Source organism: Linepithema humile, chromosome 1, assembly GCF_040581485.1.
Source record: "Linepithema humile isolate Giens D197 chromosome 1, Lhum_UNIL_v1.0, whole genome shotgun sequence".
NCBI lineage: Eukaryota > Metazoa > Arthropoda > Insecta > Hymenoptera > Formicidae > Linepithema > Linepithema humile.
Genome location: NC_090128.1, coordinates 31,883,179 through 31,903,072, shown reverse-complemented (window position 1 = coordinate 31,903,072; position 19,894 = coordinate 31,883,179). Strand labels below are relative to the sequence as shown.

Genomic DNA, 19,894 nt, shown 5'->3' with positions numbered 1-19,894 from the left:
ATCGTTAATCGAATATATAATAATTAAAATATCGTTAGTAATCAACGTGTCGTGGAACATAATAACACGGACAGACTGGCAAGATTGATGCATGCTATTGTGTGTTCGATATTTTGAGCCACAATATAAAGTCATTATTAGAAATATTTTATTTTTTACACAAAATTTCAAAATAGAAGTATATATCAATATATATCAAAATGCTTTAATATTGTATTTCCGATAACATGCCCGATAACACGTCTTATGTAATTGTAAATGTAATTGTAAATAGAAAATCAATTTAACCGGGGATAAGTGCTCATATTGGCGCAAGGGTGCAATCGGCCCACAGTTTCTACATAATTCATTGCTGTAATTATCGCAACGCTCGGAACGGCGAAGGTCCGAAATTGACAGGACAATAGACAACGCCGGGGATGTTACGAAACAACGGAACCGCGATTCAACGATTAAGTCCACATCGCTGCTCCCCAAAATTTCATGTGCAATGACAGCACCGGCAGTCGGCATCGATCTAGGTACGACCTATTCCTGCGTCGAGGTCTTCCGTCATGGCAAAGTGGAGATCATTGCCAGCGATCAGGGGAATCGCATCACACCGAGCTATGTCGCATTTACGGATATTAAAACGGTTAATCGACGATACGGCGAAAAATCAAGTAGCCGTGAATTCGACCAATATGATTTTTTATGAGCTTGCGTTTCTGCATAGATTTGTGTCAATTACTGACGAAGCTCCCAATCACCGCACAAATTACACGGAGAGCTTATTTTGAAAACATTTTTTGCAATTATTTGCACAACAACCTCGAATAAAATTTCGAAAGCAGCACCAAAATCAAGCGAATTGGCAACGAGTGCGGGGTTTGCACAATATATCCGATTTTTTGTCTTATTTCTGTTCGCAGCCACAGTATTTCGCCATTGTTAGAGGAAAGAACGAATTACCGGAACTACCGGTGAAGTCGGTAATGCGCTCATTTCGGCGCCGCCAAATCGACTCGACGCTCCGAAATCTACTATCGCTCGTACACAAACCTGGGATCCGCCGTAACAGACCGTGTTTATGATGTTGATAATAGCCACAATCGTTTCCTTTCGGAGTGGCCATCCTAACTGGACTCACATTCCCCTTCAATTAGGCAATTTATCCTGCCGCAATTTAGTTGACTGGCGTTACACCACAGCGATGCGTTTAACCTTCAAGAGCGTAGCCATAGGCAAATATTTTTTTTAAGATATACACAATTTTGTGCATTTCTATTTTATCTGCGAAAAAATTAATTTGATTTCAATTCAGACGAAAAATCGCTTCACAGATGACGAAAGATTTAATCGGCAGATGCATTCGGTGATTCTGAAGCACCGGCCCTTCACGGTCATCGATGACGGTGGTAAGCTGAAAATCCGAATATAAAATGAGCAAATTAATTACGTAAATAAATGGCAGAGAAAACCTCGTTCTGATGTGCATTTAATGAAAAAAAAAAACAGAAAAAATACCTGCCTGTCGCGCGGAGAACCGGGTCGGTCATACTGACTAAGCACGTTCCTTTCTTCATAAGTTTCATCCGGGTAAATATTTTTCATCTTTGTACTGGCTCCATTAATTACTCGTTGCGTATTATTACAAGGGCAAGATGAAATCTTTCCTTCCCGAGAAGATCTTCTCGACGGTCCTGATCAAAATGAAAGAAATTGCGGAAGATTATTTGGGCACGGCCGTCACGAATGCCGTGATCACGGCGTACTTCAACGACTCTCAACGCCAGACCACGAAGGACGCGGGGCACTATCGCCGCCCTGAATGTCCTGAAGATCATTAACGAGCCGACCGCAGCCGCCATCGCCGGACTCGACAAAAAGGGTCGCGGTGAAAGGAACGTTCTGATCTTCGATCTCGGCGGCGGTACTTTCGACGTATCTATACTGACTATCGACGATGGTACATTTGAGCCTGCGTGTCTAGTTCATGCGCATCAATAAGATAATGATTTACGCTGCAGGCATTTACAATTTAGAAAAGCAAATGATTTTCAGATATCAAATAGTTATAGTGCGAAAAATTCAGTTTTTACCAGCACAATAATAATTTAATTTATTTCAGAAATTTCCAATTTAGATCGAATTGGATAATTTTTTAAACAAAAATATTCTAATATTTCTTCCTTTTTTGATATTTTTTCTTATTTTATTACGCCGTACATTAACAATATTGGCCAAAGGTAAAAGCAATAGCCGGCGATACTCATCTCGACGGAGAAGACTTTAATAACCGACAGGTTGCATACTTTACGAAATACAGGAAAGATCTGATGAAGGATAAGCGAGCTGTTCGTCGATTGAGAACCACCTGCGAGCGTGCTAAAAGGACCCTATTCTCTTCTACGCAGGCCAGTCTTAAAATCGATGCTCTGCTTGATGGCATCGACTTTTACACCTTTATCACGCGCGCCCGTTTCGAGGAACTAAACCAGGATCTCTTTAAAAGCACTCTAGAGCCAATGGAAAAGGCACTACGTGACGCTAAAATGAACAAAGCAAAGATCCAAGATATAGTTCTTGTCGGTGGATCAACAAGGATACCGCGCATTTCAGAAGCTTCTGCAGATAATCTCACGTAAATCATTTTTGCCACTGATGCGCGTATTTATTTCAAAGACTTGCCGTGATAAAAACAGCTCGTTACTTGATCAGATAAATTAATATTTGTTGATTCAATTTCTTGGGATAAAAGCCAAGAGAATGCCGAGTGTTTACGTTTGACAAAACACATTAAAATTAGATTCAATTTCATTGCCGCCCCCTTTTCCATCGCAACGCGAAGAAAAGTTACAGGGGTGGCACGCGTAGAGAAAACACGAAGGTTGCGCCCAGGTGTTCGTTACAGCATTAATGAGCTAGATGACAAAATCAACAGACACTCCTGCTATTTCTATCATCACTGTGGAGAGACGGAGCATATTTTTCTTCGATAAAATTACGAGAACTGACAGCGCTAAACTTTCTACCGTCTTCGTCTTAGGATTTCTTCAACGACAAGGAATTAAACAAGTCTATAAACCTGGACGAGGTTGCGGTCTACAGTGCGGCGATTCAAGCTGCCATCTTGCACGGCGATAAATCTGAAGTCGTACAGAATCTGCTGTTGCTCGATGTGACTCCTCTGTCGCTTGGCATCGAGACTGCGGGCGGTGTGATGATGGCTTTCATTAAACGCAATCGACGATCCCAACGCGGCAACAAAGTAAATGCAGACATTCACCACATACTCCGACAATCAGCCGAGCGTGCTGACACAAGTTTACGAAGGGGAAAGAGCGATGATGGCAGAAAACAATTTTGGGGAAGTTTGAGCTTTCTGGCACCCCACTGGCACCGCGAGGGATACCTCAGATCGAAGTAGATTTTTTTTCAGACTACACAGAATCAGGCATTACGGGATTTTAGAGATAATCCAGATGCCGGAAAATACAAAGAGAACATAAAAGTTTCATCTTCTAATTTGAACATTTTTGTAAAAAAATGTTTATAAATTGTGACCAATTCTTTCAAAATTTCTAATAATAACAGAGAAATTTAATTCTAATCTTAATTGAAGTGAAAAGAGAAGAGATTGAAATTAAAGAAATTAAAGAATCTTGTATTGGCGTTAATATACTTATTCGTAGAGCAATATATTTGCTACGAATAATAGTTATCGTGACATTCTTTTAAGAAATATTCTATGAAAAAATAATTTTCATAATTTATCAAGATATAAATATTGAATTTTGTAGCAATTAATTTATTTAATATATTTATATTTTTGTATGAATTTATCTTTAACTAATGCCATCGAGGATTGATATATTACAGCAATAAAGCTATATATATGGCTATATATATATAGTGACACGAGACTTTATATACAGGGTGTCCCAGACCTACCGTATCACCCGTTAATGGCAGATTCCTGAGGTCATTTGGAGACGAAAATCTTAATGTCAAAATGTCGAGGCTATTATAGTATTTGAATGGGAAAGGTTTAAAGCTTACCAATCAACTTGTCAGAATTTCGCGCGCTCAGGGACATCGTATCTCGAAAGGACCCTTGCACAACACTTTATTCAATACGTTTTATTCACTTCACTCAGTTCTTATTTACTTTATTCACTTTATTCACATTGTTCGCAATACTGACGAATTTACTAACGATAATAATTTCTAAATTGTATTAAAACACGATGCGCGTCGAACTGTCAAAGCAGTCGTGCCATTGACAAATGACGTTTCTCATGTCATGAGAAAAAATCAATACTATCGGAACGAAGTATGATCTTTCTTGGCGTTAGTTTTTATTGTCTTCGAAGAAGGCTGTTGCTTTCTTCACAAGATTCACTACAGCGTTTTCTTTACCACGGTTGACCATTTTAACGATCGCCGATCAGTAATTAAAAGAGGGAGCCTCCAGGGCTCAAACTGCTAATAAACGTTTCCGACGATCGACGCCGGAGATAAGAAAACAATCCTACGGGGCAATAGGCCCCGGAATGGACTGTACCGAGACGCGAGTCTTGCAATGAAAAAAGAAAGGGAGAAGGATCCTCGAGCGAAGATGTATAGGTCGGCTCAAAGGATAAGAGCGGAGGCAGAGAGGGCGATTCTCATGTCTCGAGATTCTTTTTCTGCCCGTTGCCATCGGCGCACGAATCGGAAGGGGCTCTATTGAAATTGTCAGACCGTTCGGATAAGCATCCGGATGCTGGTCGGCGAACGGAACGGAATCGAACGGGAGAACGAAAGAAATCGAAAGCAGACGGTCTGTTTGAAGAGGGAAGCCGAGCGAGGGAGGAATGCCGCGATTTTTTTTACGAAATTTTTTCGCCCCCAGGTTACGTTCGACGCCAACGGCATCCTGAGTGTTTCCGCGGTGGAAAAATCGACGAACAAGGAGAACAAAATAACGATTACCAATGACAAGAGATGCCTCAGCAGGGAAGACATCGAGCGAATGGTGAACGAAGCGGAAAGATATCACGCCGAGGACGAGAAACAAAGGGAAAGGGTCGCGGCTAAGAACAATCTCGAGTCGTATTGCTTTAACATGAAGAGCACGACCGAGGAGAAGAAAATCAAGAAGATTTCAGAGGCTGATCGAAAGCGCATCAACGAGAAATGCAACGAGATTATCAAGTGGATGGACATCAATACTCTATCGATGAAAGAGGAGTTCGAGGCAAAGCTCAAAGAGATCGAAAAAGTATTCCTGCATTTTTTATTGGATTCTGGGTATTTATAGAAATCATATGACGGAGAGACTGAAACAGGACCGATATAATTTTATGCATCGTATATCGCTTTTTAAGCTGGCTTTACTACAATAAAATTGTTTAAATTACAATAACAAAAAATTTATCGAAATAATTAAAAAGAATGTGCCATTTAACACAATAAGGCACTTTTCCCACACAGCACAAAACATCCTATGACATCTTAGGGATATCTCAATGTCCTGAGGATTACCTTATAACTGATATCCGGTACTCGCAATCAATATTGATAGTTTAGGAAATCTTGACTTTATTTGATATTCTGTAAATAGATCGATATGACTGGAAAAAATATTACATTTTATTATAATATAAATAATTGATAGGTCTATATAGTTGGCCCCCCCTCTAACGCAAATCGTAAAAACATTTATATATTCGGATTGTACATTGTTTGTACATGAATGTACTATGATTTTTATTGTTTGTACATTTTTCGTTAATTTAAAAAAAAATTACAAAGTTTTCGTAACTGTGCCAATGATAGTTAGCCCCCCCCCCCCCTATGTCGCAATTACATTACGTAAACTATAACTTATGAATTTATCGTGCTTAATCGTTTGTACATTATTAATAATCGGTTAAATTTATAATTCCAACATTTGTTTTTGTTTAAAACGCAAGATAAATAATTTTTATTTGAATATGGCGGGTACGGAGTACGGAGCGGGTGCGCATGCGTGTGCGTGCGTATGCGCGCCTGTGCGTGCATATGCGTGTGTGTGCGTGCGTATGTGTGCTGCATGTATCGTGTAGGTGTGTATGCGAGTGAGTGGTGGGTGTGTACGTGCGTGTGTATACACACACACAGCATATACCCACACATACGCACACACCCACTCACACACACAGCATCACATTAGACGGCATTATATCACGGCTATGTCATCACAGCATAGCAAAAGTTAAAAGTTAAAGACTTTTAAAATATCTCTAGACAAAAAACTATTAATTTTTAAGCTTTGTTCCTATTGAGACTTTCGATCAGCATCAATATTATCGAGTATAGAAAATCAGAAAAACTGTCGAAATTTCTTAAAATCTCCTAACATTGAAGAAATTGTATATAATAATATTAATAATCAAATCAGTGATCAAAAATTAAGTGAAGAGAAAGAAAATGTAAAGAAAAGATGTAGTTATTATTACAAATCTGAACCAGATATTCGTCATCGTAACAATCGTATTAAAGATATTAAAAAATTAATGCTTTTAAAAAATGGTTATAACGTCAATCAACCGATTTTAATTGATAAACAACCCTATTTTGCAAGAAATACTTGTCCATTCGATTCTATAATACAAATATTATCCACAGCGGTTATGGATAAATCACAATATTTTACATCAATAGAATCAAATGCCAACAAGACAATGTAATTTATTCTTAATTTTATTAAAAGGGGATTATGTGCGAATATTTACCGATTGTTTAGTACGTGTACCAAGTACTAAATCAGCTTCTTTGATTGGTGTAGATTTTACACTAAACGATTTATACCTATCGGAGAAGCAGATTTAGTATTTGGTACGCGTACTAAACAATCGGTGTAAACTAAGCCATAGATGACTACATATATGACTACTGTGAACCTTAAAAGAGTGGAGATGAACAAAACATTGTGAAAAAAACATAGAGCAGCATTGACGAGAGATGTCTACATTTGTCGCAACGACAAAGATTTTGATTAGCTAGCGATAATTATTTGTTTCGTAAAGCACGAACTAAAAACATTGTGAGGAAATCTATCTTTTCAAAATTGATTCAAATAATTTTTAATCATAATTAAAAGATTTCTATAAAAGGACCCCGCACAAACATTATGAAAAGTGGTTAAATTCGCCGAAATTGCAGTATCATTTATTGATGCTGATCGAAAGTCTCAATGGAAACAAAGCTTAAAAATTAATAGTTTTTCTAGAGATATTTTAAAAGTCTTTAACTTTTAACTTTTGCTATGCTGTGATGACATAGCCGTGATATAATGCCGTCTAATGTGATGCTGTGTGTGTGAGTGGATGTGTGCATATGTGTGGGTATATGCTGTGTTGTGTATATACACACGCGCGTACACATCCACCACTCACTCGCATACACACCTACACGATACATGCAGCACACATACGCACGCACACACACGCATATGCACGCACAGGCGCGCATACGCACGCACACGCATGCGCACCCGCTCCGTACTCCGTACCCGCCATATTCAAATAAAAATTATTTATCTTGCGTTTTAAGCAAAAACAAATGTTGGAATTATAATATGGAATTATAAATTTAACCGATTATTAATAATGTACAAACGACGTACAAACAATTAAGCACGATAAATTCATAAGTTATAGTTTACGTGACGTAATTGCGACATAGGGGGGGCTAACTATCATTGGCACAGTTACGAAAACTTTGTAATTTTTTTTTAAATTAACGAAAAATGTACAAACAATAAAAATCATAGTACATTCATGTACAAACAATGTACAATCCGAATATATAAATGTTTTTACGATTTGCGTTAGGGGGGGGGGGAGGGCAACTATATAAACCTATAATTGATTATTTCTAATTCGAAAGTTTTTGAAATACAACCGTCGATATATTTTCCGTTTGATGATACCTATTTTGTTATCTGCTGCTACTAACAATAAGAAGTATTGTATTATCCTCGAATTCCTATATTTACTACTATTGATAATAAAAAGGCATTGTAAAAATTATTTGATTCACATATATATGCGTCGTATTATTATGAATGCAATAATTATTATTAGGTATGCAATTATAAAAAAATTCTACAAAAATGTCGATAAATTTTCCAAATGTGGTAAGCCCTCTACTGCTGGTAACTGCTAGTGATCCAACAATCGAAGAGATAGGATTAATTTAGTAAATACAAACTATATAAATAAAATCAGTATAATATTAAATAATAATATTATATATATATATATCATCACTGATTTTACAAATTTATTTATTAGCGAATATTTCTAATGACATTATCTTAATATATCATGACTATGATTTAATATTTAATCAAAATTAGCTCATTATGCTATTTGCAATTAAATTAAAATTGCTTTATGCGATAGAGAAAAATATAAATAAATGGCTTCTGAAAATATGATTAAAAAATATAATTTTCTTGATTAAAAAGTTGTATTTTATATTTTATGGAATTATATTTTTCGTATTATTGTCTACATTTGTTTTGGTTTATTGTTTTTTACTGTAACAATAAAGAGTTTACCAAAAATACATTAATATACATAAAAAAGTTTTTATTCTAAATAAACTCTCGTAAAATTAGTTGTTTTTAAAAATATTTTTTGGATGATGAGTGTCAGGTTGTTATAAAAAAAATAGGCGTTTTGTTGAATTCCAACATGTTATTTATTGCAAGCGAGTTTGAAAAATGTAGTTATCGTAATGATTTCGTAGTACATTTGTATGGGATAATATTGTCAGACTAACAACGACCTAGCGTCGTCGCTTACAGGTGACGCACAAATGTGTATGTGTAATTATTATATTGCCTTCGCATCACACGTAAATTTATATGTGGTAATATGTACACAGCGAGAACGTTAAATATTAATGTCTTTAGCTATGATGACAGCTTACGAATTAATGGAACGTTTCTTCTCGTAAAAAATAGATATCCAGAGCACCATGTTTCGATTAATTTGTTATATACAACAGCTGCGCCTTATCCTGCGGCAGGGAAGTAAAAATGACACTCGCATTCGATACCACCGCCGCGTGGCATAATGCTGCTCACAAACATAAACGGTATGGCTGCTGTTTCCGATTAACGGCAAGATCATAATATCCGCCGCAGCCAATTCGCGAACAACGAGAAACAAACGAGGAACAGAAACTGACTATTATGCCGTAAAATTTTATGCCCTGTACTCAGTCTTTCTCATGCGCAATTATTATCATCGCGACCGTCTGGTCCCGGTTTGTGACACGTTATTTTTATATTTTATAGTTATGCTATCTGCAATATGAGTTATATCTTTTGAGATTGAACGCGTTAGTTTTGTGAACGGGCATTGTAAAAAAATTTGAATAAAATCGAATGCATTTTAAGTTGTAATCTTTCACGTAAAGATATAATTGGGATGGATTCCGTCTCGAGATCCTTGGGTCCTCGATAAGTGTCTCATTATCGAGCTCAAAGATTCGGAGGTCCATCTCTTTATGGAATTTTGTTTATTCTCTTCTCCGCCCTCGATAATGCAACGACGAGCGGGGAGGGGATAGTCGGAGAAAACGTGTGAGTTACAAACGAGAACGTAAAACGGGACAAAAAAAAAGACGAAATGAGAATTTGTCAAAGTGACCGTGGCATAAAATTTCTCGCTGGACTACCCATGGAGGCTCGAATACGACGCGCGATTTCGCGATACTTTCGAGAGTCCTTGGTGGGTTTATATAGAGTAAATAAGATCACAAGCGTCATAGGGGCCCGCGGGGACCCCCGAGGGTTAGAACAATACGTAAAAATAGTACTTCGTTGTATACGTGTGCATGTATGTATGTATGGATAATGTGTGTCGCGTGTCAGTGTGCATGTATACGCTTAGCCTACTTATTATTATATACACATACAACGTTGCTTCGGTTGCCTGCATCGCTCAGTTGTTGAGAAGCCGCGCACAAAACATGAACTCCCCTTACTCTTATATCACATGTCGTATATAAGAAGGCACCACAAGTAATCTTAGATCGAGAATCTGGCGATTCGTGTCGCGAACAACGAATTAGTATGCTAACCAGGTAACGTGCATTCTCGAGTCCTCAGTATCATTGCGTTGCATATTTCTTTTCACGAAAAGCCTTCTAACTTTGCAATGAATTGTTAGCATCTTCGAGCATACGTATACGGACATCGCACCGGAGTTACACTGCGCAGCGCTACCGACACGTATCTTAGATCGACTCGCGCATAAAAATATACACATATATATATTTAGAAAATATATTAAAATTTTGATTTCCAAATATGATTCACGCAAAATGATTATTAATATCAAACAATAAGAAGACGATAATAATATGCACAAATAAACATGTCGCATTCCTTACGCAACCTTATAAAATTTAGAGAACGATCGATCTTATCATTCGATCACGTATATTCTGGCTTTTTCATTTTAAGTCTGTTTCCGGTATTTACATCTATAAATGAATTTCTATAATTATTACAATATTGTTTTAGCGCGTAATTTCGATTTTAGAAAAAAATGTCATATATTTTAAATCTTTATTTATCTTGTACCGTAGTGCCCTATCTCGTGATAGTTTTCTTCATCATGCCACACGATACATAGATGATAATGTTTTCTTTATGGATCACTGGGGAGAAACACAATAAAATCGATACAAGCTTAACAAAGACTAGGCACTTAAGGCTTCGGGATCACACTTGGATCATGAGGATATCCTCACAGGTTTGACCTGTGACTTGATTTTATTTTATATGTAAAAAAATTTCATATATTTCTTTTAACATTATTTCGATCACCAAGTTACTCAGTATTTTCATACTCAAAGATGCCCTTACGCGTCGTTACGGGATATTATTTTTTATCTGATTTCAATGCGGGAATATGATTCCTAAATAAATTTTTCAAAATATTCAATTGCAAATATTATTTATGTAGCATACTTTTAGACAGTAATTGAAGATATATCCATTCAGAATACAAAATATATTTATATATACGTATATATATATATATATATATATATATATATATATATATATATATATATATATATTCATAATACTTTGTTGCAATATATTATTTTCCATTTGCATGTTTAAAAAGATTTTCAATGTTAGACCAGACTTAAACAATGTTTTTTTGTGTTCCCGTAACTTTTCACCTCTATTAACCTATGCTTTCGAGTCAAATTGACTCATTATGTAAAATTTTTCCATTGTTCACGTTTGGAAATGCACGGTTATTTACGAATCGATCTCACAATAACTTAGCGTTTAAGTCCATTGTTACGACTAGTCAATTGCCTCTTTCAACGCGGCTAATTGCTCCTCGCCGAGCTTCACCTTGTCCTGTATCTCGCGACCGACCAGTATCAGTTTTGCCTTCGTGTTGATGAAATACTGGTAGTCAGCACATTCCTCATTGCTCAGGTACTTTTTTACAATTTCCGATACGTTCTTGCTGCGTTTATCGATATTGTTTTCCAAAATCTTCGCTTCTTCCAATTGAACCATTAGCTTGTTCCGTTTGCTCTCTAAAATATTCTGCACAGAATAATATTAAAAGTTAATAAAAATAAACTTATATATCTCGGATGGAAAGTTTATGATTAGAAATTCTTATATGAAAATTAAAATGTAAATATCCATAAAAAATTATCAATGTTATCAATTATTATTAAAATTATATTGATTATTAATATATTTTATTTACGGTAATAAAATTTAATCTCGTAATTTCTTGTTTATTAAACATTTATCTCGAATTACTGTATTCTCTCTTTTGCGTATGATTACTTTTAATTAAACGGAAACCGTTTGCACACATGTCAAAAGAAACGAAAAAATTTAATACTCACTCTCTCCGCGTGATCGGTCGGCATTTTACGAAGGGCGTTCTCAGCGCGAGCCAACCTATCGCTGAGACCAAGAAGAAGACTCATAATCTTGCCGACTTCCTCCACGTGATTCCGATACTTTGACGCTTCCGGCGGACGGGCCACGGCGGAAACACGCGCACCAACTCGGGCACCTAGAGTTTCGTTCACCTCAACTTCCTCTCTTACAGCCTCCTGTTCGGCCCTAAGGCCTACCAACTTCCTGTCGAGCCGTATCATCAGCTCCTCCTGAAAGATCATTTGTAGAAAATATATAAAATACAATGCTAAGCGCAATGTTTGCATTTCTACAGCAAAGATTCGATAGATTGAGAAAACACGATAATATTAAATCGGCGAAATAATGATTTTATTTGTTACACAAATAGTTGCATAATAGGTTTCGGTTTCAGAGATACGTGATAAAATTTAATTCCAAAGCGCTATAATTATATGTTACATAAGACCAGATTGTACTCCGAGGCTACATGAAATGATACTTTTATTCCCGGCTAATCTATGAATAATCATCGTTATCCGACCATCTAGACACCGCAATGGTATACCGATTGAATTTAGCGGGCAACTGTGAATTTAATTATAGCACGCTCTACAAGCATTTAATTACACCCTGGTTTTTGTGAAGACCGGTCGTACCTTCATCTGCCTAAGGTCAAGGCTGTTCGTCGGTACAACCGCCGGCGTATCCTCTTGACGTGTTAATCCCTCCGCCGTGACGTCCCGCGAGTATCTCGTCAGGAACGTAGCCTTTCCCTCGGATGTCGTGAAATAAGCCGAAGCGGGGGACAGGGGGCTGGTAGGCTCGGCTGACAGTGGCGTGACGGGAGCCGAGGGTATCGTTTCGTGCCTGAAAAGAATTCATCGCGATGATTACACCTCCTGGTCGGATAATACGGATTAAGCGGCCCGTCCCTCTCTCTTTCTCTCTCTCTCTCTCTCTCGCAGCATCTATGCAAAAATGTTCCTGTAATTGTCGTCGTTGCAAGAGGGCAAGGAATTGCGTCAATTGAGTGTGAGTCACGATTGAATTAATCTCGATGTTTCCGAGGCAAGGCAGGAGAGACAGAATGATTTGTGAGCGGATATGAAGGAATACTTTGCGGCGTAGAATTCACAATGTATATTCGTAATCAAATTCCGTGACGAATAATAAAGTTATACGCGCGCTATCAGACGGATATGTATATCCTCAAGTTCATGGATGAGAAGAACATTATTCAACGGAATGTTTGTTCCGCATAATCCGACCGCGATCGTTATCAGCTAAGTGACAGCACGCGATCTCGTTGGTTTGAGCGTATCTATAAAATCGTGGTCTATAGAAGAGGAGAAAGTGGTCAAGAAAGCGAGATATATATCCAGGCGCCACACTGTTTAAAAAAAATTCTTCAATTGTACGAATTGTTGGGAGTTGCGTTAGGAGATCGGTTAAAAATTATTTACACCAGTTAAGAGGCGGAAGCGCAAACTCCCAACATAATTATCCCTTCAATCATCATTTGCATACGCCGTATGTTGGTGCGAAATTGTTGCGACTTTACTGCTATCTAAAATTGCTTTCGAAAGTGCCAATTTTTCTTCCTTATTCCCGTAAAATATGGTAGAAAGTTCGCGCGTACGGCTAAAATTAATTTAACGTAATACGTCAGTTTCGCTTTATTCATTTTTGGTTGATTCTTAATCCGATTTTAGCCTCGGCGGAGATTTTACCGCGTCATCGGGCACACTTTGTCCGCACGTGAAATTTTAATTTACAATCGCAGGCTGCTATGTGGCACACGGAGTATTCCCTATGTCGTTTGCTACAGTGTAGATCGTTACAGCCGTTACGGAATAAAAACGAGAGGTCGTGTCTACTTTTCTGGACGCCCCATTTCCATTTCCCGTTCGACTTGCTGCGGGCACGCCGCGCACTCGGCTAGTACGATGCGTTGCTTTCAGCTATACGTCGAAGACTGGCGAATAATATGATGCGCAGAGAACAAGTATCGAGTAGATGGGCTTGACAATATCATTTATGGCGAGTTACGTAACAGTCCCGGTGCTTTGGCACTTTCTCTTTGAATATACGCTGGAAGAAGTATTGTCCTTAAGCGCGCAAGAGAGACCGGATCAACGAAAAAGGGAAGAGCTGGCTTGCAAAACCATAGCAAATAAATAACAATAAGCAGTAGTCATAAAAGTACTGTGGGCGTGGTGGAAAGAAAGCAATGTCGTAAAATGAAAAAGAAAGATCGAGCAAACTGCGCTAATTTAGTTCCGTAAAATGTTCCCGGCTGCGACTGCAAATGATTCATTAAAGTCCGACGTTTATCGTCGTCGAAAAACGACAATTAAATCCCAACGGCGATGAAAGTTCATCAATGATGGCATATCGCTGTCTACACTCGCGTAAATGTCATTCATCGGATAATAAAAAATTTTTACACGCGTCTGGTTCGAGCGAGATATTTTTAGACGCGTGCCGCCTTCTTTTCTCGCGAAATATCGTGCGAGCGGTAAACGCGTATGTTTGGCATCCGTCCAAAAAAATTCCAAGTTTATTTGACTTGCAGTAGCATAGAGACCACACAGAAACGCGAATGATCAAAGACATTTAAATGACAGTCGTAAAACCAGACGAAAAGACCTCGAGACTTGTTTATTAAAATTATAAGGTGTCTCCTAGACATACGCGAACCAATTAAGTCGGGTAAAGAGTATTACGAATTTGCACTTGTAATGAACGCCTTCGGATTTCAAGGCATGCGACCTGATTAATAGCACGTAATCCACTGCTCGTGAGCACGTGAAAACTATCAATTATCGCATTTGGTCTATATTTACGCCGTCTTATCTGCCTCGGTTGTAACAACAATTTTGCTGACCCTCGATGTAGTGACCAACGGATGAAGACAACGCGCGTGATATCGGAGCAGCGCGAGCTACCTCATAAATACGCTTTAATTAAGCAAACATCAATTAAAAAAAACTCACTTTTTATCGTCCGTGTCCGCGTCCTCGCCGCAGGAGGTCGTTGACTCTTCCAGGGAAAGCCGTCGCTTTGGTCTTGGCTGCAAGGTCGCCTCCACCCTGAACAGGCCGGAAATGTAGTCGGTGGCTTTCTTGTGCTCCGGCGCTGGAACTGATAAGGAACGAAAAAAAAAAAAGACGTCATCAGGCGCTCTCGGTACGGCGTGTTTCCCTCCTCGCACGCTTCTTCGTTTCACGCTCGAGGGATCTCCGCGTCCCGTGGAAGCCATAATGCGACGGGGGATTGCATCGAATATCGCGGCGACGGTGGCGGCGTATAATTGAATAACACACAGTCGTGTTGTTGATTAAGTTAGCGCTTATTAAAATAGAGGGTCATCGCCCCCAAATGCCTGGCTCCACTGCCGTGTGCCAGATGATAATTGCGCGCGCGTACGTACAGCATGTAGATATGTAGATATTATTCACGCACACGGGCGTACAATCGCGTATGCGTAAAGCAAAATGATGCGACAGCGCAAGTGTAATAGGCGGCTAGATAGACCGTATATATGTCAGGGTGAGTTTCGCGGTGAGCGTCGTTAAAAATTGAATAACGTATCTAATTGAATCAACTGCATTGGCGTTTATTAATGACGACGTAGGGCAAATAGTAGACTCGTCAGATGAACGACGCTTCGCGAGCCATTACTCATGCAATTGAAACGATAAAGATCAGAGAGTCACTCACCGAGTATGGACAACAGTTTATCGTTGGGACTGAGTTGACCGACTAAGTCTTTGACGAATTCCTCGCACTCGATCTCCTCCGGTAATTTCTGCCGCTTGTTTAAGTCCAAGATGTCGGTCTGCGAAGCGGCGTCGCTGGTGGCCGCGTTCACTCGGAGCACGACTTCGGTGCGCTGCACCAACGTCAGTCCTTCGATGCCCGGTTGCGGCGACACGCAAAGCGACGACGTCGGCGACGACTTGTCCTCCTCGATCGGCGAGTTCCTCGGCGACGAGGAGGTGGAAGCTTTGGAAACGCTTGAGATCGAGGACGCGGACGATCTGCCGCCGAGCCTGTATCTCGAGGATGATCTCTCGATGCGCGATTCCGAGTCGCTCGTTTGGCTCAGCCGACTCGGCGAATTAGTTCTGTTCCAGAAACTCGTGTTATCCGTTTGAGTCGGACTGGAGACTTTTCTGTTATTAGAGACACACTCTATCCGGGCTTCCTTTCTCGCGAGAGAGTCGAGAGAGCTCTTCGGCGATGATCTGGACAGGAAAGTTCGGGGCGATATGCGGGCGTCAATTGACTGTCCCGAGGAAGAAGAGCTTGAGCAGCTTCCCGATCGTCTCGGAACAGCTCCTCGTCGGCCCGCAGCTTCGACATTGTTCGGTGATCTTGGCGGCGAACTCGTCGGTGGTGGCGGCCTATCGTTAAAAATGGTAGCTTCTATTGAATTTTGTGTCTCGAGTCCTCTGGTCCAACCGTTATCGTAATTCGCCATCACCGTCGTGGCGATTGACGACGTCGTGGTGCTCATGGAGTACGTGGATATCGTGTTGTTCGACGTCGATATGCCATTCGTTCTCTTCTCATTACGACGGTTTAACAGTTCGATATTCTGCGAGGTCATCTCGATCGTGGCGCTTCTCTCGCGGAAAAAGTCGTCGCCGGTCATCGGGAGCGAGCCACTAATTTCTCGTAGCTGCTTCTGAAATTAATGATCAAAGCCTCAGAAATTGGAAGGAAAAGTTCAAAAACGATAGTACAACGCGATTGAGGATTATACAAAAATAAATAATTAGAAAATCGGGAAAGTTAAAAATATTAATGTATTATTTAAAACGCATAAAATAAAGAGATTGGAGAATGTTAGATTGCCGGAGTAATAATAATGACGAGCTGGTTACGCGAGCTCAGCAAGAAGCTAAATGTTATAGAAACGTGAACTAAATTCGCGCATCCTTGACACTGCTATATTTACAGGTGCAAAAATAGATAGACCGCTGAAACGCGAAAAACACGTAAATACTGTTACGCGAAGGTAAATATCCACAGATAATCTCACCTCTCTATTTTGAGGTAGGGGCTCGCAGCTCGCTGCCAACTTCCGACGTTCCCGTTCCAGCTGCCTGTTCCTGTCATTAAGGACCTCCACACTTTGTGGCGATAGTCCTTCCCTGCGTTGTTCGTAATCGTGTCTCTTCTCCGGATGCCTCTTTTCCTGATAATGATGATGATGATGTCGGTCCTCGAGATTGTCGTTATTATTATTTTCGTTAGCGCGAGATCTCGCGTCGCTGGTCTGCAGTTTTTTGCTGAGTTCGTGCGAGAGTTTATTGACCACCTCCGCCGAATGTTGCTGCTGTTGAGAACACCTCTCCTCCAATCGATGATGGAGAGCGTCCACGCTGTGCGACTTGGGGAGATCAGAATGCTGTTGATGGTGATTGTTGTGATGGTGATGATGCTGCTGTTGTAACGGATGATGCGGTGTGACACGTAAGAGTACGGGATCATCGTGATCCCTAGGAGGCGGCCAATCGTCCATCCGAGAGGTCGGCGACATCGTTCGCTTGTAGCTACCTTCGCTGTCGGGAGCTCCGCGCTCTCGTCTGTAAGCCAAGTAGGATGCCTTCGATTGGCTCCTGGAACAAAAAAAAGCAAAGTATTTTTAAAAGATGTTCGACATAAAATCGCTTGTCTACATAGATTTAAGCCAATTATACCAATACATGTTCCCAATCATTAATTGTGCGGTAACGTTGATTAATGTGAATATGATTACGCGTGAAATACAACTTAGTGGCAATGAAAATAACGTTTAATTGAGACCGGATACGGTTACTACTATGTTACTATGAATTTTAATTCCTCTGCATACCTTTACGGTTCTACTAGTTTCTCACGGGCTTCTGTATCTTTCATAAACGACCGCAAGAATTCTTATTGGAATGCCGTTGCACGGTTGCAGCGATGCATGCACATATTATCATTCCAACAGCACATCCTCGCGTTAATCATGTGATTTGTACGTAAAAATCTTTTTTATATAAATATTTATATATTCGCAATTAGATTTATATCTTTACGATTCTAATAAAACCAGCTTACAATCAACCCGTTCATATTCTAATATCTAATATATCTATACATTGTTGCGTTTCGAAAAAATACGCTACAATGTGTAATATAAAGCTCTTTCCAACGCCTCTATTTTCCTATTTTGTCTTATATAAGTAAAAATTATGAGCACGCGAGATACAATCCGTTCGGACGTGCGTTTCGTTCCTACCGCGGAAGGTACAAATCACCGGAGCAAGACTAATATTCGCAACATTGATATTATTCCATCGCTCCGACGTTTATCATTCCTGAACATATGATCGAACGTTCCTTCAGTTTAATCCGAAGCGTGCGCGGCTGTATTTTCTTCTTTAATCGGATCACGAGCTGACATTGAAATGTCATGCTGTCGCAACATCGTCCTTACACGTGCATTGTGCCGGATTTAAAGCCGCCCGTATTTATGACAACGTACGTACGTATCTAATGCACGATGGGGACCAATGTCAGATCCCGCACATGGATTTACAAAGTCGCGTCGCGAAAACACGTCAATCTTATTATTCTCAAGAGAGATCGAGATGCACTCGATGCGCTGCGATCTTAATCGAAAAAACTCAGCGGTAAAGTAGTCTTCCGTAATAATTGTTCGGTGCGCGCATCAATCTTTCTTTCGATCGTGTAGATGGAACGGCAACGTTTTACGGCGAACTCGTTTTGACTCGGGCGCCTATCTTCAAAAGTGCCCTGCTTTCATCCTGGAAGACTGACGTGACGGCTTGCGCAAATTGCTTCGGCTTATGTCGCGAATCGTATCCTTGCTGATCGCGTGCATATCTAACGGAAAGGAAAGTTTTTTTTTTTACCGTAACGAAACGGTTAGGAAGAAAGCCGAAAGTAAAATTCATGTCCAAATTCTAATCACGCGTGGAGTCCACTGTAAAATCGGATTCCAGCGTATATCCCCGGCATGGTAAAGAAATCCTTTCACATGTACGATAAAACTTATCTGACATTGCGATTCGAAGTCGTGTAATTCATAAAGTGACGTTCGCATAATGATTATTATAATTATAGCAACTATTACGATTCAGATAATCGTAATCCGCAAAGTGTAACGAAGAAAGTCTGATTGTGTGTGTGACGAATCTTTGATGTAGAGATATTTTTTTACGTCAAAATGTATTTGCAGCAAATTAAAATTTTATCACTGTGTTGACTACATTGTTGAGATAAGTGACGGACGTCGCTTCGTAGAAACGCGTAAGCATTATACAACTCGATATGCCAGCATTAAAATTATAGGTATAGGCGATTGCGTAAAAGAGGCATAACCACATAGGATGAAAATAATTATTGTAAATTTTCTATTAAGCTTGTTTGATACGACAATTAATCAAACGAATACGAATATCAATGCAAGGCTATTTGATTCGCGCGATGTTTCAATAAGGCAATCGTTCACCGGTAAATCGATCGGATTAAAAAATCGTATCTCGCGAGTGATTGCTTCGCCAGGTCATACATGCTGCGATTTTAAGCCGTCATGATGGTAATGAGGCTTATTCGTAAAATAAGTAACGAGCCTGTTTCGACGAAGAGCAATGAGTAGCGCGCCTCGAACACGGAGTCTTAAAAATTATACCGAATAACGACCATACGTAACTGCGTACATGCACCGGGCGTACGGGTCCCTTTCATGGGTGCGTTTTTCTCTCTTTTTCGTGACCGATTGAACGCGAGGAGAGATAATTATCGGTAAAGATAACACGCGCGCGCACGAACAACGGAGAAACAAGAAAAGCGCGGATTGCAGATATACATCGCGACTTCCTCGATAATAAAAATAATGATACACGCCTTGTAATTTCCTGGAAAGTAAAAATGGCCGTGTCCTTCAAGTTTTCATTA

The 19,894-nt window shown here is 39.6% G+C and overlaps 2 protein-coding genes and 1 pseudogene across 4 annotated transcripts in view; 2 read left to right on the top strand and 1 right to left on the bottom strand.

Annotated features, from left to right (window-relative positions):
- Positions 1–490: 490 nt before the first annotated feature.
- LOC105676873 (heat shock 70 kDa protein cognate 4-like) lies at positions 491–4,737 on the top strand (annotated as a pseudogene).
- Positions 4,738–4,744: 7 nt separating this feature from the next.
- LOC136996901 (heat shock 70 kDa protein-like) lies at positions 4,745–5,553 on the top strand. The gene is made up of 3 exons (XM_067348062.1): positions 4,745–4,804; positions 4,877–5,245; positions 5,458–5,553. Exons 1-3 carry the CDS (start codon positions 4,745–4,747, stop codon positions 5,551–5,553), a joined length of 525 nt encoding a protein of 174 aa, XP_067204163.1.
- A 3,138-nt stretch (positions 5,554–8,691) lies between these two features.
- Shrm (Shroom) overlaps positions 8,692–19,894 on the bottom strand; it is a 152,360-nt gene continuing 141,157 nt past the window's right edge. For 2 of the 3 annotated variants that reach the window (XM_012375114.2, XM_012375148.2), the window contains 6 exons: positions 16,986–17,565; positions 15,659–16,628; positions 14,932–15,079; positions 12,592–12,802; positions 11,917–12,183; positions 8,692–11,602 (listed from right to left, as the gene is read on the bottom strand). In XM_012375114.2, coding sequence (XP_012230537.1) covers positions 11,351–11,602; positions 11,917–12,183; positions 12,592–12,802; positions 14,932–15,079; positions 15,659–16,628; positions 16,986–17,565 — 2,428 coding nt within the window. In that variant the 3' untranslated portion in view covers positions 8,692–11,350. The remainder of the gene's footprint in view (positions 11,603–11,916; positions 12,184–12,591; positions 12,803–14,931; positions 15,080–15,658; positions 16,629–16,985; positions 17,566–19,894) is intronic. The other variant, XM_012375123.2, reaches the window with a different exon arrangement.

Coding starts and splice junctions, on each gene's coding strand:
- LOC136996901 (XM_067348062.1), top strand. CDS start 4,745: ATGCTGGTCGGCGAACGGAACGGAATCGAACGGGAGAACGAAAGAAAT. Junction 4,805..4,876: donor AAAGAAATCGAAAGCAGACG/GTCTGTTTGAAG, acceptor TTTCGCCCCCAG/GTTACGTTCGACGCCAACGG. Junction 5,246..5,457: donor AGCTCAAAGAGATCGAAAAA/GTATTCCTGCAT, acceptor TTTCCCACACAG/CACAAAACATCCTATGACAT.